The sequence below is a fragment of the Phoxinus phoxinus genome (genome assembly GCF_949152265.1).
Source record: "Phoxinus phoxinus genome assembly, chromosome: 22".
Classification (NCBI taxonomy): Eukaryota; Metazoa; Chordata; class Actinopteri; order Cypriniformes; family Leuciscidae; genus Phoxinus; species Phoxinus phoxinus.
In genome coordinates this window covers 24,108,571-24,130,690 of record NC_136897.1, presented here as the reverse complement: position 1 = coordinate 24,130,690, position 22,120 = coordinate 24,108,571, and the positions used below count along the sequence as shown (strand labels likewise).

Below are 22,120 nucleotides of genomic sequence, written 5' to 3'. Positions count from 1 at the left end.
AATAAAGGCTAGATGTCTCGTCCGCGGTGCTGGCCAATGGAGGTCGACGTCCGCACACGGCGGCCATCTTGCCACAGGGGGCTCGCTCACTCGTAACATTGTGTTTTAATGGTGCATGTACTTTTTAAATAACCATAACTTGCTCAATTTTCTACCGATTTTCAAACGGTTTGGTTTGTTATAAACGTCAGAGATGTAGTTATGACACTGCATACATATGAATAATTATAATATTATATATTTCAACATGTTCAAGCATCCAGAATTATAGCCACGTTAATAACATTTGTAAGAAACCAAACCGTTTGTAAAAAAGATCTTGCCAGCAAGCTTCCCTGTGACAAGATGGCCGCTGGTGATGCCGTTCAAAACTCCGCTATTAAGATATCTAGCCTTATAGGGATATCTATGGGAACACCAGCCAAACTGGAAGTTCAACCTTCGACCTCATAGACCTCATAAAATTGTGCATCTTGATTATTGTTTAAAACTTTTTTTTATATTGTGGGACTGTATTCTGTATCTGCATTTCAACTGGTGAACAAGAACTCCTAGAAAGTCCTAGTGCTTACTACAAACATGGAGAGTTTTTCAGACTTTCTGATTCTTTGAAGCCTTTAGCCGCTGCCTACAATGCGCTGGATGCTAACTCACTTCCGCTGAACATTTACTCTATGAATTCTTGCACCCGGAAACGATAAAAAGTCGACATCATTATGAGTAAAAGTTTGCTAAGAGGTATTTCCTTCTAAAGCAAGACTGTATTTGACTGGTAAGTATCCACAGCAGAATGGCAACATGCCCAGTGCATTATGAGTGTTGAAGATTTTTTGCAAAAAGGAAGACAAAAGCGTTTTTCTCTGTTTTTATTTGTCAGGTAGCGCCAATTTAAATATGCATAAAACATTTTTTTTTAAACTTTCTACTGTAGGCAGCCAAGTTTATATTGAAAGACCATTTTGCTAGCAGTGAAGTATGCCTTTAAATCTGGCACTTTTTAATTTGATCAGATATATTCATGAACTTCAAGATGTTATCTGTTCCTGCAGGCATGATTGTGACTTCCTGTGGTTTACACCTCTCTAATGAATGCTTTTTAAGCTCTTGAAACATTTCTAGAAACTATATGTTATGCCACCTTACCTTAAACTTTTAACTTAAACTTAATGTTTCAGAATTCTGTAATATATAATTTTCAATTGTAATACAATAACCAATGCGATCAATTAAAAATATTTAATTCATTTAGTTTTATTCAACATTGTTTATTTATTCTATTTCACCCACAAATTCACAAAAAACAAACAAAAAAACATACATCCAGATTTTTTTAGTTTAGAGAGGGATTGAATGCAAATGAATGAGTTTTATGATTTTAGTTTCAGTTAATAAGTTATCTCTGATTGACAGCTTAAATATTTTGTCATTTAGCTGGCACTTTTAATCAAAGCAAACAGTACATGTGCCCAATAACAATCCTTGTGGGGCTTTAACATATAGACTATATCGTCCCATCAAAGTTTTTATGGATTCATCCCTCATCCTCAGGTGAATGTGTATTGAAAGTAAAACCGACTCCAAAAGAGAATGGGTGACAGGTCTGGTTTATGGTGTATGAAAGAACAGAATGAGTCACTTTGTCCCCGTGTGCCCTCTGTCTAGGAATACATCGCCAAGCAGTTCCGCTTCATGCAGAAACAGATCGGCTACGACGTGTTGGCTGAGGATACGATAACGGCCCTCCTCCACAACAACCGTAAACTCTTGGAGAAGCACATCACGGCGGCAGAAATTGACACATTTGTCAGCCTAGTGAGGAAAAATCGTGAACCAAGGTGGGAGAGAGTGTGCTGCAAAGACAAAAGTGCTTTTCTATCTAAAAGTTTGAGAGCAGCACTTTGAAATGTTTCTAATATACCATTCAAGTAACCAGATAGATGGATAGAAGTCTGGAATGTTTCAATGGGTAACACTGTATTTCTATGGTCCACTTTAGACATTCTACTAACTATAATAAACTTTGTAACTACATGTCAATTAACTTTCATTACTATTAGTAAACGGTCTGCTAACACTTTATTGTGATGCTCACCCAACAGACATTTTACTGACTATAAGTAACTTTGCAAGCACGTCAACATAACCCTAAGCTAACAGTCTACTACAGTCTATTAATACTCTAATGAAAGTTTGTTGATATGTAGTTGCAGTTGTAGTTGTGCTTGTTATGTTTAGGTTTCTGGACTACCTGTCCGATCTGTGTGTGTCCATGAACAAGTCCATCCCAGTAACTCAGGAGCTGATCTGCAACGCAGTGCTGAACCCCGCCAATGCTGACATCCTTATAGAGACCAAGTGAGACATTTTTGAAAACTATGAACCAAGTAAAAGAGACTTTAACCAAGAATGCAATAAATACAGGTTAACTTGCAATATTGCTATGTGTAGCGAATTATTTCGATATTATCTTTATTTAATATAATGTTAATATACACTACCATTCATAAGTCTGTCGTTGGCAAGGTTTTTTAATGGTTTTTTTTTATTAAAGAAGTCTCTTATGCTCACCAATGCTGCATTTATTTGATCATATTTACAATATTGTTGAAAAGCTGAATTTTCAGCATCATATTTCTAACATGCAGTCAAACGTGTCACTCAACAAACCTAGCCAGTTCGTATATTTCATGTGTTCTAGCTCAAGCACACCTGGTGCAGCTAATGAAGCCCTTAGTTTTGCAGATTTGTGCTGTTGTGAGGGATTCTATTCAGGGGATTGAATCATTTTGAGACTGCGGAAGTCATTAATAGTTGCATTTTCAGTTGAATATATATATATATGAAGGTAAAAGACGGACACTGGACTTTTTAATGTTATTTATTTATTTACAGTGTTTGGTCACACTTGATAAGTACTAAGCAAAGCTTTGAAAATGCTGCACAGGATAATTCGATTTGCAACTGACCTACTTTAAATCAATTAAATGCAGTGATGAACATTATCTGTGTCTTTCTGTATGGCTAAGGACATGTAATAGGTTCCACATGATAAAAAAAATGTGTTTCAAAGAAAAAAACATTATGAAATGATGTAAATGTGACACTTTGTACATGTGCGAAATGTTCCAAATTATTTATACCTTTTTGACATTATTGGTCATAATTAAGAGTTGTTTGTTGCTAGATCCATTTAAAAGTCTTTATTTCTCTCCTCAGGCTGGTGCTGTCTCGGTTTGAGGTCGAGTCTGGAGAGGGTCCCGTGGAGGCAGAGGAGGATGAGGAGGAGGTGTGGTTGTTTTGGAAGGACATCACGAAGGAGATCAAGAGTAAGAGCGTCAGAGAGCTGGCACAGGATGCCAAAGAAGGACAGAAAGACGACCTAGAGATCATTAGCTACTACAGGTCAGCCAAGAGGAAATAAACTAAGGGTCCATGCTAATCATGACAAAACCCCAAAACTGACATTATTGATTCAATGTTTTCAAAGTACAAAAAATGGTATAAAACCAAATCAATACATCAGTTCTCTCAGTAACTTGCTCTCCTGGTTCATTTCCTCCTCAGATACCAGCTGAACCTGTTTGCACGGATGTGTTTGGACCGCCAGTACTTGGCCATTGAGAAGATATCAGGCCAGCTGGATGTGGACCTGATCCTGCGCTGCATGTCGGATGAAGACCTGCCCTATGACCTTCGTGCCTCCTTCTGCCGACTGATGCTTCACATGCACGTGGACCGTGACCCGCAGGAACAGGTCATGCCTGTGAAATATGCCAGGCTCTGGTCCGAGATCCCGTCCAAAATCGCTATCGATGAGTATGTTGTGCAACGTTGTACACGCACTTCCATTATTAGGTTTCTGTTATTGTTTTTTTTGCCTCTACAAGACAAAAATGGTTTATTTAATGTTGTCTTTTTGTTTTAGTTATGATAATGATGGAACCAGTAGAGACGAGATAAAGGAACGCTTTGCGCTCACGATGGATTTTGTGGAGAACTACCTCAGAGATGTGGTCTGTCAAAACATTCCTTTCTCTGATAAAGAGAAAAACAAACTCACTTTTGAGGTAAGCCACCCAACCAACATGTGCAAGCGTGAGAAACGGGGGTTGTTTTGGATGTGGCTAACTCTTCTGTGTCTTTTTTTGTTTTTTACTAAGGTTGTGAATTTAGCAAGAAACCTCATTTACTTTGGCTTTTACAACTTCAGCGACTTGTTGCGTTTGACCAAGATCCTGTTGTCCATTTTGGACTGCGTTCACCTCAGCACTATCTATCCTATCAACAAAATGGAAAAAGGAGACGAGACCAAAAGTAAATCACGATTTATGATCTTGTTCTCATATTATAACAGTTTGAGTCTATAGATCAGAAAGCTCAACATCCTTTGGTTCTGCTATTGGTATTCAAACAATCACCAAGACATCAAATGTAAAAGGAGACATGGTTTAATCAGAAGTTTTAACTTTTTGTTGATTATGTTTTTTTCAGGTAGCAATGTAATGAAATCCATCCATGGCGTTGGGGAGCTGATGACCCAGGTGGTCCTAAGAGGGGGTGGATTCTTACCCATAACCCCCACAACACCCCCAGATGGTGATGTGGTTAAGACCCAGACAGAACCGGAGAAAGAAGACATTCTGGTGATGGACACCAAACTAAAGGTCATAGAGATCTTACAGGTAATTAAAAAAACATAATTAAAATGGCTATATGTAGAATTCAGAAACCCTTGTTATTAGCGACACCGGTGGCCGTTAAGTGAACTGCAGCTGGCAATTTATTGCTCGTGCTCGCACTCGTGCACATTTTATTTTAGCCCTAAATATACAGTATATCCAATCTGAGAAACCACTTAGCTTCACAATAGTTACTGCAAGAAATATTAGAGAACAAATCTGCTTAAAATACCCAACCTTGTGTTTTTTGTTGTTCAGTTTATTCTGAATGTACGACTGGACTACAGGATCTCCTGCTTGTTGTGCATCTTCAAACGAGAGTTTGACGAGAGCAACATGCAAACGGATGCAATGCCAGCTGCAAATGCAGACGGGCCCAACAGTATCCCAGGTACACAGTGTTCCCGAATCACTATCACCTGTGAGTTACTCTAAAGATTATGAGAGTGTTTCTGTTTGTTTCACAGCTCTGGACTTTGAGAACATTGAAGAGCAAGCAGAAGGAATCTTTGGTGGAAGGTAAGGATTCATTTCTTGAACGAGAAGCTACAAAGGTGTTTGTAAGAGTACGCAGGTATGAAACTACTTTTCTGAACTCAGCGAGGAGAACACGCCTCTGGATCTTGATGATCATGGTGGCAGGACATTTTTGAGGGTTCTGCTTCACCTTACCATGCATGACTATCCACCGCTTGTGTCTGGAGCGCTACATCTGCTCTTCAGGCACTTCAGTCAGAGACAAGAAGTGCTCATGGCTTTCAAACAGGTATTTAACACAATGATACAAGTGAATAGTTTTGCAAGTTTTCATGCAACTTCATGCAGTGCTTCTTTTTTTCCTTGTAGGTTCAGCTTCTAGTGACAAGTCAGGATGTAGACAACTACAAGCAGATCAAATCAGACCTTGACCAGCTGCGATCTAATGTGGAAAAGTCTGAGCTCTGGGTGTACAAGCGACAGGGTGATGATGGCATGGACGCAGGGGACGGACCCCCAGCAGAGTCTGACCACAAAAAGAAGGTGGTAACATTTATTATTTAAGTCTTTTGTAGTCTTGGCTTATATTGCCGTATTAAAATACACACCCATTTAAAAGGTTTGGTAAGATTTGCAATGTTTTTGAAAGAAGTCACTCATACTCATCAAGGCTGCATTTATTTGATCAAAAATAAAGTAAAGATTGTAATATTGTGAAACATAACGGTTTCCTATTTTAATATATTTTAAAATGTAATTTATTGCTGTGATGCAAAGCTTAATTTTCAGCATCATTACTCCAGTCTTAAGTGTCACATGATCCTTTAGAAAACATTCTAATAAGCTGATAAAAAAAAAAAATATATATATATATATATATATATATATATATATTATTGTCAATGTTGAAAACAGTTGTGCTGCATAATATTTTTTTGTGGATTTCTCCAGTTTTTTTTTTTAAATGAATTTAATTTAGATTAATATAGGCTAATGATTTTTTAATCATTTGATGAAATTATTTGAAAAAAAAAGATATATATATATACCGTATATAGTATATGGAATTGTTGCTTTTTTCTAGTAATTGAAACCTTAAATCTTATATACATTTTAAACCTGATCTTGTAATTACCATTTTTATTTTTTTACTCTGATGCCGTCTTCTTTACACATTGACCCTTATTATTTGAATAGAATGAAACATTCACACCTGCCTTTGTATGTTTGCTGCTCTTTATGCAGAGGGACTCTGGTTCGGACAAAAAAAAGAAGGACGGAAGTGGCAGTGACAATTACAAGGACGTGAAGGAGGTAAAGTGTTGTTCACGTGCTCATGCACAGTAAGCTTTATAAGGTAGCGGTGTGTTGATGTAGCCGAGCACCATAAACACTGGCAAAGCTAATTATGCAGCCTCCTTAACTAAAGTAGATCCAATTAACCAGTGCTGGAGGAATTATCACCACATGTAACCGCTTTTGCAGTTTGAGTTTCCTTGATTAAAAAGTGTTTGTTCACTTCATTTGCTCCTCTTCAGCTCATCATCTGTCTATCTCTCTCTAGATCCTCCTGCGTCTTAGCAAGCTGTGTGTGCAGGAAGGACCGTCGGGGAAGAAGAGCAAGAAACAGCAGCAGAGGCTGTTGAGAAACATGGGAGCTCATTCAGTGGTGCTTGAGCTGCTGCAGATCCCTTATGAGAAGGTGCAGTATATGAGTGTGTTCTAGTGAACTCGAGTCCAATGAGAGTGGCACTCAGAATCATTTTCATGACATTTGGTTCTGGTTCTTCAGCCGATGCGGATGGAAAACCATACTGAAAGTCATTCCTTAACACTGCTACTGAATCCACAGCATGATACATACTGCATTCAGAGTGATCTGATTCATGAATGAATGACTCTTAATATTCAGAATCTTTCGACTGAATCAAAAGCATGCAGTTTCCTTGAAAGGGACTGAACAGAAACATGCAACACATCTAGTTTAGTCCATTCCATGAATGAACGACTCCTATTAGTGAATAAAAAAACGCGTATGATTCAGTCAGAGCAGTTATTATCTGAAATAAACTAAAATGAATCAGACTCACTAATGGAATGAAGTTATTACTTTATTAGTTATTGCGAAGGAATTCTATTCTAGTCATGTTTTATTTAATTACAATAAATTATTTACTTTTTTGTCTCTTATTTACTTTGAAATTATAAACAGATAAAATGTTTCCCTACTTCAAAAATAAAAGTGTGTTAATGAGCAGCGATGTTCATTTTTGCAGGGCGAGGACGTCCGAATGCAGGAGATCATGAAACTGGCTCACGAGTTTCTTCAGAACTTCTGCGCAGGAAACCAGCAGAACCAGGCCCTGCTCCACAAACACATCAACCTCTTCCTCAATCCTGGGGTGAGCTCTTCATCTCAGACTCAGACACGCATCAGGGAAGCTATTGTGCTTCATCACATGAGTGTGTGATGGGGGCTGGTGAGAATAACGGATTTTCTCAGTTTCCATATTGCTACATCTCAAACAAATTTTAGAGCAACATGACGATGATTCATAGTTCATCATGACTAATTATGGTCATATTATTGCTGGATTTGAATGTTATGATGTGTTAATTGCATGGTTTGGGTGTTGTTAGGCTCATGAAAAAGCGATCGGGGGTTAGGTGCCTTTCTCAAGGGCACCTCAGTTATTTCCTGCCGGTATTGAGAATCGAACCAGCACCCTTCGGGTTACCAGTCTGACTCTCTAACCATTAGACCATTAGGTGTTAGCAGCAAATCCTTCAAGTCCTGTAGGTTGTGAGGTGGATCTCACAGTTGCTCAATTGGATTGAGATTTGGAGGCCAGGGCAACCCCTATAATTCTTCATGAAATTCCTCAAACCATTCCTGAACAATCTGTGCAGTGTGCTTTATCCTGCTGAAAACAGCCTCTTCCACCAGGGAACACCATTGTCATGAAGGGGTGTTCCTGTTTTGGTTGGTGGCACGTGTCAAATGAGGTCCACATGAATGGCCGGATCCAGGGTTTCCCAGCAGAACATTGCCTAGAGCACTACACTCCCTTCACTGGCTTGCCATTGTCCCACAGTGCATCCTGGTGCCATCACTTTACCAGGTTAACAGTGCACACGCACATAGCCGTCCAAATGATATATAGGAAAACCAGACCCATTGGACCAGGCAAACTTCTTCCACTGCTCCACGGTTCAGTTCCGATGCTCGTGTGCCCGTTGTAGGTGCTTTGGACGATAGACAGGAGTCGTCATAGGCACTCTGATTGGTCTGCGGATACACAGCCCAATACACAGCAGTGTGATGCACTGTGTGTTGATACTTTCCTCCCATAACATCAATCAAATTTGATGTTGGCTTCTGTTGTCTCAGATCAGACGTGATAGCCTTCATTGTCACAGTGGGCGGCCAACACCCTGTCGGACCACTGTTAATTCTCACCACTGCTGACCAGGAGTGATCCACAAGAGATACTCTGACCCAGTCATCTTTGCCTAACAATTTGGCCCTAGTCCGAGTCGGTCAGATCTTTATTCCTGCCCATTTCTCCTGCATCCAACCCTATGATATTTGCTTACCATCTAATAAATCTACCCAGAGCTTAATATGTGGCCATGTTAGGATATGATCAACAATATTTGCTTTACCTGTTACCGGTCATAATGTCATAAAGTCAGTTTGTCCTGTGCAAATTGAAAACCATAATCTTTGAAAATGGGGTGTTTCAGCATCACACACACACACACACTACTTTTTGCTCAATTCGAATGAAAGTCCTTTTTTCTGGGGGTTCTTGAACAAGCAGGACGTCGCCACAGTGTTTGTTTTTCAATTGTTATTTCATCTGCATGTTTCTGATTTGATCTTCTGTAGATCCTGGAGGCCATCACGATGCAGCACATATTCATGAACAACTTTCAGCTGTGCAGCGAGATGAACGAGCGGGTCGTGCAGCACTTCGTCCACTGCATCGAGAGCCACGGCAGGCACGTGCAGTACCTGAAGTTCCTGCAGACCATCGTCAAGGCAGAGAACAAGTTCATCAAGAAATGCCAGGATATTGTAATGGCCGAGGCGGGTGGCTGATATGATGAAATTATTTCAGTTTTGCTAATTATTCTTGTGATTTAATGTTAAATCTCCCTTTTTCTGCAGTTGGTGAACTCTGGGGAGGATGTCTTGGTGTTTTATAATGACCGGGCCTCCTTCCAGACTCTGGTCCAGATGATGCGTTCGGAGCGTGAACGAATGGATGAAAATAGCCCGCTCATGTACCACATCCACCTGGTGGAGCTGCTGGCCGTCTGCACGGAGGGCAAAAACGTCTACACCGAGATCAAGTGCAACTCCTTGCTGCCGTTGGATGATATTGTCCGTGTGGTCACGCACAAAGACTGCATCCCTGAGGTTGGTGGACTACAGCTTAATGCCTCATAGTTTGAATGTTGATCCTTAACATTTTATTGTGGTAGCTTCTGTTTACCTTCCCCTAAATGGAAAACAAATCAAACAGTGAACGGTCGCTTTACATGTTGGTCAGATGGACTCTTCTTGTCTAAGTGGGTGATTATTGGCCAGAATAAGCTGCAGTGAGAACCAGACAAGTCCAAAGTTTGGCTAAACAAGACAAGATTGGCACTGGCCGAGTTTTCAAAGTCCAACACAGTAATCAAAAGCTATTTTTATACTATTTTACTAACACAAACTAGGAGAAATATTGAGTTAATCAACCACAAGTACCGGTACCGGTAATGTTGTGATTCCAGAAGTTAAAAGAAGTTAAAACATATAATTGCGTCACACACATATAACACACTTTTGTTTTTGGCAGTTCGATTCAGCTAGAATATTTTAATACATAAAACAAACAAACAATTAAATTTATGAATTTTATTTCATGGAAAAAACAGATGTGCTCGATTCTCATGAATTTTTTGTTAATGTCCCTAAAAATGGCCTTTATTATGGCTAAAATGGACATCAAATATGAAGCCGACAGTCATTTCTCAGAAAATGGATTAACCAAAAATGCAGGAAGTGAAAGCATGATTTAATTTGGTATAGTTCTTTTTTCTTGTCTTTTTTAATTCTGAGTAATTCATCAAATATATTTTCGGAGACATGCAAACTAGGTGATTTTCAAATGAACATACTGTAAATGCATACATACCCTGTACAAGATTTGTGATTGCCACTGACAAATAAATGTAAAAAAGCACATATTTTTGTACATTTTTTATATTAACTCTACCATTTAAGAATTTTGGAATCAGTAAGTTGTTTTTAATGTCATGAATTAATTTGAAGTCATTCGGTGGCCCCTTCTGAAGTTTGCAAAGTTTGCTAAGGCCTCATAGTGGGCCCCGGAACCCCGCTTTAAAACCACTGGCCTAAATGATCTCATCTCTCCAGGTCAAGCAGTGCCAGAATGTGACTTACTTTGATATAATTTGTTGCAAAATGAAGTTGCGTGTATACTCTTTGTCCTTTCTTAGGTAAAAATTGCATATATAAACTTCCTGAACCACTGCTACGTGGACACAGAGGTCGAAATGAAAGAGATCTACACCAGCAACCACATGTGGAAGCTCTTTGAGAACTTTCTGGTCGACATATGCAGGGTAATGGAAGCCGTTTTGGGGATTTTTCTCAACCCCAATGAATCGTTTTGGTGTAAAGTACCTAAAAGTACCAATCTCTTGCTAGCTAGTGTTCCACTAACATTATTTAACTCTCTGTGTGATTTATTTTAAGTAGAGTAGGAGTGATTCATTATTTGTGGTATGATTTGTGTTTTATTTGTATGATTGCTAGACATCTGCAGTTAACCTGACTCCTTTTTTGGTGCATAATAAAGGGGGGAATCAGTCATGTTCTGACTGTGCTTACTGAAGCAAATGACTCAAGCCCACAATAATTCTGTCTATTCTTTATGGTTGTTTTAAATCCAGGTCTGCAACAATACAAGCGACCGCAAACACGCTGACACCACGTTAGAAAGCTACGTGACTGAAACCGTGATGAGTATCGTGACGACATTTTTCAGCTCGCCTTTCTCCGACCAGAGCACTAGTTTACAGGTAATGACCCCAATACAGTATATACTCCTCGTATATGTGCAAATGTTTAGTATGTGATGCTTCTAGTTTCAGTTCAATTTTGGTTTACCACCATTTGCATCTAATCTACAGCGGTTTGATTTCTTTGAAGTAAATATACTGTTATCTTTCATAAATGGAAAATAACCCCTCCAGATAATATCTTACCCCTCTTCACTCCTTCCTGGCTTAGGTGGCACGTCATATATATGTGAGTATCTGTAAAGCCCCTCCTCTAATGTAGCCCTTACCCACCAGTGCCCTTTGTGAGACCCATAGGATCTGTTGAAATTCAGGCGGTTTCGTCACACTCGTGGGTTTCTAAAGAATCGGCCTTACCACTGGCGACTGACGCACTGGCCAGAGCTTTCCAAGAACTCTCTTCTCTCATGGTCTTGCACATCACCACACGCAGACTTCCCACATCTCCATTTCGCAACGTGAGAAACTAGGGCTGATCTTGGCTGCAGACACATGTTTGTAAGGCGCTGGTGGCTGTATAGGCTGATAGTTTCGTTTTTCTTGGAAAACCTGATTTCTTTCCAGTTGAGGTAGTATTAATAATACAGTGCAGCACAATTGACTGTCTTTCCATGTAGCACGTCTGATATTACAGTAGTAATGAAGTCATCTGTGTGCACTGATAAAATTATTATATTTGTCGGTGCTGAACCGACCAGGGATATTATTTGTAACTAAATAACATAACTAATAATATAACTAAAATTAAATACATTTGAAATAAAATAAAACTAAATAAAAATGTGTAAAAACCTGTATAGACATAAAAAAACCCCGGCTAAATCTCTAAAACTGTAAAATAAAGAAATGAAAATGGAAAATATTAATAAAAACTATAATTGTATCTCAAAAATAACACTGTACCGTACCATTATTTTCAAAACAGTCTTTCTTGGTTTTAGACAACGTGATGAAACCAATTTTCTATTTGTTTACCATAAAACTGAGAATAATGTAATGTCACAAAATGTATTTTTGCAAGACTCATCCTATTTTGACCTGTAAACAAGCAGTAAAATCAACAGTAAAGATTTGTAACTAAAATGTAGTCTTTACCGAGTCTTGCAAAAAGACATTTTGTGACATTACATTATTCTCAGTTTTACGGTAAATAAATACTAAGATGCATAAATGCTATTTAAATGACAGAATATATCATTTATTTTGACATTACATTAATACAATAATGTATATACGAGTAACAAGAACCTTGATTCTCATGAATTTTTAATATTAGATGTGATTGCCACGGATTTAAAAGTATCATATTTTTAGATATACCGGTAGTAAATAAATATATTTTATATTTACACTTTAAACTACCATCAAAACTTTAGGATCGGTAAGAAGATTTAAATTTTGTTGTTGAAAGAAGCATCTTATGTTTACCAAGGCATTAAAAACAGAAATGTTGTGAAATATTATAATTGTTTAAAATACTTTGCTATTTATTTCTGAATTTTTTGCATCATTACACCAGTCTCCAGTGTCACATGATCCTTCAAAAATAATTTGAACATGCTGATTTAATGCTCATGAAAGATTTCTTATTATAATCAATGTTGGAAACCGTTGTGCTGCTTCATATTTTTGTAAAAGCTGTGATACATTACTACCCCCCCCCCCCCCCCCCCCCCCCCCTCATATTTTATTTGAAATATGAGTCTTTTGTAACATTATACATGTCAGGGTTAGTTTGACCAATCCAGATCCAGACAGATTTGTAGTCTGCCGTAGGAAGTACCTCCTAATACCATGTCATGTGTTAGACCCTAAACCCCATTCAATCTTTCCTGGAAGTGTTGCTTCATGACAGCTTTTATCTCTGATCTCTTCCATCTCTTTGTTGTGGCAGGCCTCCATTTTAGGCAAAATAACTGAGGTACCACTTTGTAATGACTTCACAGTGGTTGCATATGGAATGTGGTGACGTAGTTTTGGTTAGTCTCTTGTCTAGTAAACCTTTTTCAGTGGAAACTAGATCACACTGATGTGTTTATTTTTATTTTTTTATTCACAATTAACCTCTCGGGCATACTAGACTAGTTGTCTAGAAAGCGTTTGTACCAGTCTCACAAATGTAGCGTGGTAAACTTGTCATCCTTCCTCTTAACTTTACACATTTTTACTTGTGAGTGGTGTTGGGTTCTCACCCGTTGTGTTGGTGGTAAGACGTGTTGGTAAATAGTTTCTGTTACTAGAGGAGTTAGTGCATTATAAATTGTTAACCTTTATCTAAAATAAAATTTAAATATGCCCAAATGTAGTTTTTTTTTTAAATAGTTTTTTGTAGATTGTCTTAAAAAAATATGCCGGGTACAATGCAAGTTAAGATCTATCGATAGCATCTGTAACGTGCTGAGGATGACCACAGAAGCCAGTTCTTCAGTGTGTTCGCATGTGCAGTAATGCTACTAACTAAGCAACTCACTAACTTTGTCTTTGTGAAATTGTATTCATTTTTTCAACTCCTTTTTTGACCGTATACACTACTGTTAAAAAGTTTGGGGTTGGTAAGATTTTTTTTACTTTACTGTATTTTTTTGAAGTATTTTCTGCTCACCAATGTTGCATTTATTTGATCAAAAATGTAAATACAGTAATATTGTGAAATATTATTACAATTTAAAATGTTCTATTTGAATATATTTAAAAATCTATTTTATTCTTGTGATGCAAAGCTGAATTTTCAGCCTCATTACTCCAGTCTTCAGTCACATGATCCTTGCATTCTTCATGTGATCAACCTAATATGATTGGTGCTCAAGTAACATTTGTTTTAAAAGACTATAACTATTTGTTTGAAATAGGAGTCTAATTTGTAAAATTATAAATGTCTTTGTCATCACTTGATCAGTTTGAAGCATCTTTGCTGAATAAAAGTATTAAAGGTAGAGTAGGCAATTTTTGTATAAACACTTTTTGTTATACTGGTTGAAACTCTCCACATCTTGATAGCAATCAATAATAGAAGTTGTCTAAATATTATATATATATATTTTAACATATATATTCTGTGGAAGTCTCACGACCAAAAAAATTTCGTCCAATCATTGAATTTGGTCCGAATGCAATGACCAATGTCCCAACCTGCCTGTCAACATATGTATATTATTATTATTGTTACGTGCTTTGAGACACAAGGTAATTTTGCACTGTTTCTCATGACGCTTTGAAGACTCTGCTGTACGTGTTCATGTGTTTTGAGGGTGGGATTTAATGCTTTCAAAGCTAGCTCGCTATTGCTAGCCTCTCTGAAATTGCCTACCCTACCTTTAATTTCTTTGAATGGTAGTGGATATCTGGAAACCAGATATCAGAAATGGGTCACAGGAATTATGTAGGTAACATTTAACCAGAAGTTCAAATATAGCTGAAATATACACATCTTGGATGGAATAATTAATGTATAGTACGTGCTTTAACCAACATATGAGCTGCACATTTTAATTCTTTAAACCCCTCTAGAATGCCTTAACCCATTGACATTTCAGTCAAAACTATTGTCCAATGCTGTCGATAGAGCTTTTGTATTGAACCTGGAACATTCATATAAATGGACCACTTTACTGCTTTAATTATTTCAACATATTAAAAACCAAAACGTTTCTGTAGAGATGTTTTGTTCACTTTAAAACCTGAACATCCGTCAGAGAAGTTTCCTCTCTCAAGTTCACCATTATTAATAATTTTGTTATTTCTTTTCCCCAGTCATTTTACAATCTCTCTTTCCTCTCGTGTTGTGTTTTCCTTCTTCTTCTCCAGACCCGGCAGCCTGTGTTTGTGCAGCTCCTGCAGGGGGTTTTCAGAGTTTACCACTGTAACTGGCTGGTTCCTGCTCAGAAAGCCTCAGTGGAGAGCTGCATTAAGGTTCTGTCTGATGTGGGTAAGTAGTTGACCATGACCATTACAATTTTCCATAAATTCACACAAAGAGTGAGCCTCATACAGCTCTAAAGGATAACATCATTCCCATCTATCTTTTCATTCATCTTCTGTTGTGTTTCAAATAAAAACCTGACGGAAGCATAACACTGCGGACAGTCACACTAGATTTCTACAGATACGGCAATGGTTGTGATATGAAGTCACACTCTGGGGCGTCTTTTTTTTTATAAACCAAGATTCACATAACAAATAATAATCAATCTAAAAAGTACAAATATACAATTGATCTTTAGCATTCGTATGCGTATGAATGGTAGTCAATTGAACAAAAGGTGTAGTGTAGTCCTTAATTATTTCATCATTCATGAAGTGTGCATGTAATAGTTGTATTTTCAACTGTCTCATTTAGCCAAGAGCAGAGCGATCGCCATCCCGGTGGATTTGGACAGCCAGGTGAACAACCTGTTTGTGAAGTCCAACAATGTGGTACAGAAGACCATCCTCAATTGGAGAATGTCGGCTCGCAACGCATCCAGAAGGGACTCGACGCTCACGACTTCCAAAGATTACAGGAACATCATCGAGAGGCTGCAGGTGAGGGCGGGATCTCAGCCAATGAGAAAGATGAGTCAAAATTGCTTTCATTGAGACGAACTTAAAAATAGCATCATTGTTGCAAATCATTGTTTGGTCATACACTTGGTTGGTTGGTTGGTCGGTCGGTCAATCAGGCATACAACTACCTCACCGGTTATATATTCCAATTGCATTGCAAAATGGAATTTGAAGAGGTGGGGAAACGGGAAACTCGTTCCAGGAATTCACGTGCATTGTTATGGGGAAGTTGAGTCAGGATGAGGTGTGGGTCCTGGGAAATTTAGTCTGGTTGTGATAACGGTTGTTTTTTGGCACTGATCCAAGATCCCAGTACATTCACATATATAGCATATGGATCATTTTTTGAAACAGGAGCCATGTCCAGTTTGATAAGATGATTTCTGTAAGAATGTAAACATTCTATTGGACAAATAGTATGAAAATGAATTGAATTGTGAAGCAATAGATAAGTAAAAAAAAAAGTATACCTTCAGAAATGAACAATCTTGCCAGAAACAGGGTTGTCAGTTTAATTCTGTAAATCTATATATATATAACTAGGTACTACTTAGAAAGATAATTTAAGAATTGAATTGTCTTCTGATATTTTATATAGAATTATACTACTTTCATGCAGAATGCACTTTCATACATTATATTTTATTTCAGAACAGTATACACTTTTTAATTAGCATTTCATTTATTATAAAAAAATTGCAGCATACATGATTCAAAGTGAGTGGACTTATAGTGTAATTTTTTATTTATGGAATGTTTTTGTACAGTATTTTTTAAAATCGTTGATAAATTGATGAATTACATCAAAAAGTAATTAAAAATATTGATTTCAAAATGTGCACATTTGATACTACGGCAGTAATTTGGAAGTGCATGGGTAAGGAAAGGCCAAAAACAACATCCTCATGATAATGACCCATTTCAGCACATATGCAGCAACTTGCTGATAAGTTTCCAGTGGTATCAAGAAGTCCTTGCTGTCGTGTTTTACAGACGAAGAACAGTTGTTTTCTTTGAAAGGTGCAACATATACGTGTGAGTGTTGAAATGCCAAAGACAGGCACTTTGTCATCAGAATGTTGTGTTGTGGTTAGAAACATGCATTTCCTCTTGTTTTAAAATACTGCTTTCATACTCCTCTCAGAAGACTGATGAAGGGGATAGAGGTCAGTGGAAGTGTGTCATCCACCCGGGGGAGGGGGGAGGGGTGTGTGTGAGTGAGCGAGTTGCGGTAAACCATGGCTTCATCACGTCTGTCTCCACCCCTGTGCAGCTGCGGAGTGAGTTGGCGAGTATTCAGACACGTTTGCACAGCTCACGTCTGTGCTGTGTGCCTCAGGGCTGCTGGATTCAGCCTCGGTGCTCAGAATATGTGTGGCCAAAAATGTGTTTTTTACCACACTTGTTAATGCCATACAAGACATAATTTCCTACAGAGATACGCTCATTTCATATATGATGTTGCAAGTGACACAATCACCTGTTTGTAAGACATATGAAACTTTTATTTTTATTTTTATAATATTAAGGGCCAGATTTACTAAACAGGGAAAATTAGCGTGGGAGCGCAATTCCAAAAAACGTAGATGGGAGTGGAAGATTTTGCCGTGATCTACTGACGACGCGCAAATGAAAGAACACAGACGCAGCCGGATCATTTCCATAATGACCAACATAATCTACCAAGAGCAGCGCAAATTAACGTCTGGTTTAAGGCATTTTTTTGGGCTGTAAATAATGGCGCAAATACCAGTAAATTGACCAGCGTAAACTTTAGTAAATCACCTTGCATGATTAATTTAAATACTCTCCTCCCATAAATGTTGCATCTGAAAGCCTTTTCAGCGCTCATTTTTCACCGCGTGTCTTTAGTAAATCCTGACAGGAGTTTTTTGCCATCACGGGAATAAATTAGAACAGTTCATTTAACTAGTAAACAGTTATTTTAAATTGTAATAATATTTCTCAATATTACTGCATTTTAACATTTTTGATCAAATAAATGCAACCTTTTTCTTTTAAAAATATATTTTTTTAAAATCGTATCGACCCCAAATTTTTAAATGGTAGTGTATCGTATATGAAGCCGGTTTCTGTCTCTCTGAAAAGTATATATGGCACAAAAATAAAGTTATGGTGCATAAAAAAACCTTTTTGAGGGTTTAGCTACTAATATAAAGTTATCAGACTTCTCAATGTCATGATAGCCATAAATATATAGTTTTAAAACTAATTCTAAATGTAAAACAATAGCAGAGTCCACACCACATCTATCACGATAACGGCACAGAGGAACGATATCTTTGGAATCCCTTTCAGAACTATTTTTTTCAGCAGATGATGAATGATAAACTCGTTGACAGCCAATCAGAATCCATCCTGCTTTAAAGTTACCACGCCCTCAAAGCGGTAGATGACAAAACTGCACTTATAATAAATAGAACAATATCGTCAGCTGGTTTGGAGGCTAATATAGTAATCACTATAGTTCCCTTTATCGTCCTTGGTGTGAACGGGGGTTTACACTCCCAGTGATCCACTGTATAATATTATACTGTCACTGTCTCTTAGTTGCACTTGATCAAAATAATTGAATTTGTGACCGTGTTTGTCAGGACATCGTGTCTGCTCTGGAGGATCGTCTGCGGCCCCTGGTTCAAGCTGAGCTCTCGGTGTTGGTGGATGTACTTCACCGTCCCGAGCTGCTCTTCCCTGAGAACACTGATGCCCGAAGGAAGTGCGAGAGCGGAGGCTTCATCTCCAAGTGCGTTTCCCTTTCCCATTAAACCATAAAAAACTGCCTATTTATGTAACGAGCCAGTGATATCTGTGAGTCAGCTGTCAATCAATTGGGTGACATAAAACATACAGGAAGGATGATTTGAAACACCTTTCCCCCCAATATTTTGTTTCATGATGTTGGAATCACAAATATAATTCAGTTACACGGACCTAGTGAGATTGACCTTGGCATGTTGCGGAGATAACATCACAATGCTCTAATAACCATACAAAATACATAGCACATGCAAATATTGAATAGAAGTCAAATTATTAATACCTTGTTACTATTAAAAACTATCAATACCTTAAGTTTTGAATTTTTTACATTACTTACATTTTCACATTTACTGTATTTTTCATCAAATAAATGCAGCCTTGGTGTGCATAAAAGACATAAACATAAAAAAAACGTGAGATTTCCTTCTCTAAATTGGGCAAAAACAAGTTATATTAGAGCTAGTGCATTCATAGTCCTTATAATTAAACCTGCGTATGAGAAATAAATAATGTTTTTCCACACATGGGCCGCATTATGCAGTCACACAGTGCTTACGGTCCTTCACCTGGCGTCAGTGTGTGTCCTCGTGCTGTGAGATACGCCTCTTTCTGCGAGAGCTACAAATGGGATTACCTGTGTGTTTGTGTGGCCATCTGTGTTTGTTTGCATGTGACGGCTCCTGTCGGAGTAATCCTGAGCTGTAGGATTATCTGATTCATGGAATGGAGCTACATTGAAAGCATATAGATCCTGAATCATGCCTTGAGGATGTTATCATTATTAATACAAACTTTGTGTTTTTCCTCTTTCAGACTGATAAAACACACTAAACAGCTTTTAGAGGAAAACGAGGAGCGTTTGTGTATAAAAGTTCTGCAGACGCTTCGAGAAATGATGACTAAAGACCGCGGCTATGGGGATAAGGTAACACACACACACACTGTAGTTGCATTAAAAAAAATATCCTTCCACTTACACAAACCTTCTTCTACAGAATTATTATACGTCATGATACAAATGTCAAGAATCCCGTGGCGTGTGCTTCTGTATATTTGTCCACATTACCCATAAAAATCCCCAAACAGACCTCACAGGTCTTCCCTCAAGTTCAAAGGCCATGTTACTCATCCGACATGCTGTGTTTACTACTAGCCTATATACTTATATATAATCGCACACAAACACACACATGCATCTGTTCATGTCCTTCTAACACTTTATAAAACATGCTGATTTGACTAATGTGGGTTTCATCCAAATATAAAAACCTCTGTCCATTTCTAGTATTTTGCTAACACTAAATTAATTAACTCCCAATTAACATCACTACCATATTTGAACATATTTTATTATAATGGTAAATTTGGCTAAATCAAACATCTGCTTTAAAGACCCCCATGAGAGTTTTATGGTTTTAATTTCATGTCTGGACTAGGGATGCTCATAATTAACTCATAAAAAAAACAGTAAGCATTTAGAGTTAAACAGTTTGAAAAAACGTTTTACAAGATATTTGAAAACGTTTGCTGCATGGTTATTTAATTTTTAATTTAATTTAATTTAATTATTATTATTATTTTATTTTTTTATTAAATAAAATAAAATAAAATAAAATTATTTTTTGGTTTCATTTTTTATGCCAAAGAAAAAAGCACTGCACTCACAATCAAGTGAATTCATGTGGTCTTTAACTGTAATTGGCAAGATTTGGTCAAATTTACATCATACTGTACGTTTTTGTAATTAGCAACTAATGCTTTCAAGGCTAATGCTAATAAATAACAATCACAATAATCCTGTTATGTCACTAACGAACGTTGTCCTCTGAGCGTTCTCTGATGCCTTCCTACTAACTTTGCCGTATGCTCTTCTCTTCCAGCTAATTGCCTTTGATGATGAGCTGGATGTGGCTGAGGTTGTTGTTTTTTTATTTGTTATTTTTGGGTTTATCATTTGCTATGTATAGTTGAGCTTCCCGCTCACGCGCCGGTGTAGTCGTCCTACTTAGTGCTTGTTCTCTTTTCCTTTGAGCTTTTTTTTTTTTTTTGCTGGTGTTTGTCAACGTGACTTCACCACAATACGGCCGTTTTGTAGTCTGTCCATGTGTTGAGGTTGCGTGCAGTTAACCTCACCTGATAGTTTCAGTGTGTGTTTGTGTGCATGTCTTTACCACTGGCCTTGTTTTAGATAGTGTGCTGGTGAAACTGTGTGCGAGTGTATCAGACCGCCACTTTTGTTCACACTTCCTCTGTGTAGCGTTAATTCAAGTTTACGTTCCTGTTACATTCACTGCTGAGACACAACAACAGGAGCTGGTTAACAGGGACGTCACGATATATCATTTTTATCACCGCTGTGTTTTACACATTAAGCTCACAAGTCATTGCAGTGTCCCAGTTCTTGCTATCATAACACATTTACTGGTATTAATCCGGCCAAAAACACATTCAATCACTGAAACTAAAATGTAGCCAAATCAGGTAAGTAGTGAAATTATAGAAATTATATCTTAGTTTCTGATGTTTTGATCTGACACACCATATAAATGCAACTTCAACATTTATAAATCTTTTTTTTTTTTTTTTTTTTTTTTTTACGTTTGGAAGCTAAATAGATGTATAATGAATCTAAATAGAATCAAGTGTAAATATTTTTTTTAAATTATATTTGCATTTCTAGAAAATAAGTGCTTGCATTGTAAGTTTTAGTTAAGTTTAGGTTTCTTTGGTTCTGAATAAATAAAATGCTTTGCAGCCACATATTTTCGGTCAACTGTTCTCAAAAATAAACGCATAAATAATAAACAGCATGGCATTTACACACCACATTGTAGAAAGTGGAAATGGATCACTGCCGTGGATATACTGTGTGCATAAATGATTTTTTAAGGGTTAGAATTGAAGCCGCAATACCGAAAATGTGATTTCTGAATTGGATCCATCCATCTGAAATTCTGATTAATAAACAGACATAGATGTATACATCAGCATGTTGCAGTAAATGTTTCTCAAACTTTGTTACCAATCCAAATTTAGTATGCAAATAAATGCAAGAAAGCAAACCAATCATAATCCAGTATGCAAAGACGTCACTGATTTTGATTGGTGAATATTCGAACGATGTCAAAATCAGTGGGAGATTTTCAAACGTTAATCTCAAATTTCTTACAGTAAGTATACAGTAGTTTATGCATAACACTACTGGTTTCTTTCCAGTGACTTCTTTTTATCTAAGCGGTGGGAATGCATCTTTAAATACAATTTTAAAGTGAGCATCTGCGTGTTTGAGTGGAAGTCAGGAGTTTCTACTGTATTTATAGTCACAGTTCCAGGGATGAAATGCGACCCAGTCTCCTCAAAACAGGAAGGTGTGTGTGTGTGTGTGTGTGTGTGTGTGTGTGTGTGTGTGTGTGTGTGTGTGTGTGTGTGTGTGTGTGTGTGTGTGTGTGTGTGTGTGTGTGTGTGTGTGTGTGTGTGTGTGTGTGTGTGTGTGTGTGTGTGTGTGTGTGTGTGTGTGTGTGTGTGTGTGTGTGTGTGTGTGT

The 22,120-nt window shown here is 37.6% G+C and overlaps 1 protein-coding gene across 1 annotated transcript in view; it reads left to right on the top strand.

Moving 5' to 3' along the window:
* The window catches only part of itpr1b (inositol 1,4,5-trisphosphate receptor, type 1b), a 124,334-nt gene that overhangs the window by 36,331 nt on the left and 65,883 nt on the right, over positions 1–22,120 (top strand). The window contains exons 18-41 of the mRNA XM_079597118.1: positions 1,663–1,835; positions 2,236–2,355; positions 3,217–3,402; positions 3,565–3,816; positions 3,926–4,067; positions 4,161–4,314; positions 4,492–4,682; positions 4,938–5,070; positions 5,147–5,198; positions 5,280–5,445; positions 5,526–5,699; positions 6,402–6,470; positions 6,721–6,858; positions 7,433–7,558; positions 9,049–9,249; positions 9,331–9,582; positions 10,671–10,796; positions 11,127–11,255; positions 11,467–11,484; positions 15,060–15,180; positions 15,592–15,776; positions 18,413–18,561; positions 19,392–19,503; positions 20,459–20,494. Coding sequence (XP_079453244.1) covers positions 1,663–1,835; positions 2,236–2,355; positions 3,217–3,402; positions 3,565–3,816; positions 3,926–4,067; positions 4,161–4,314; positions 4,492–4,682; positions 4,938–5,070; positions 5,147–5,198; positions 5,280–5,445; positions 5,526–5,699; positions 6,402–6,470; positions 6,721–6,858; positions 7,433–7,558; positions 9,049–9,249; positions 9,331–9,582; positions 10,671–10,796; positions 11,127–11,255; positions 11,467–11,484; positions 15,060–15,180; positions 15,592–15,776; positions 18,413–18,561; positions 19,392–19,503; positions 20,459–20,494 — 3,405 coding nt within the window. The remainder of the gene's footprint in view (positions 1–1,662; positions 1,836–2,235; positions 2,356–3,216; positions 3,403–3,564; positions 3,817–3,925; positions 4,068–4,160; positions 4,315–4,491; positions 4,683–4,937; positions 5,071–5,146; positions 5,199–5,279; positions 5,446–5,525; positions 5,700–6,401; positions 6,471–6,720; positions 6,859–7,432; positions 7,559–9,048; positions 9,250–9,330; positions 9,583–10,670; positions 10,797–11,126; positions 11,256–11,466; positions 11,485–15,059; positions 15,181–15,591; positions 15,777–18,412; positions 18,562–19,391; positions 19,504–20,458; positions 20,495–22,120) is intronic.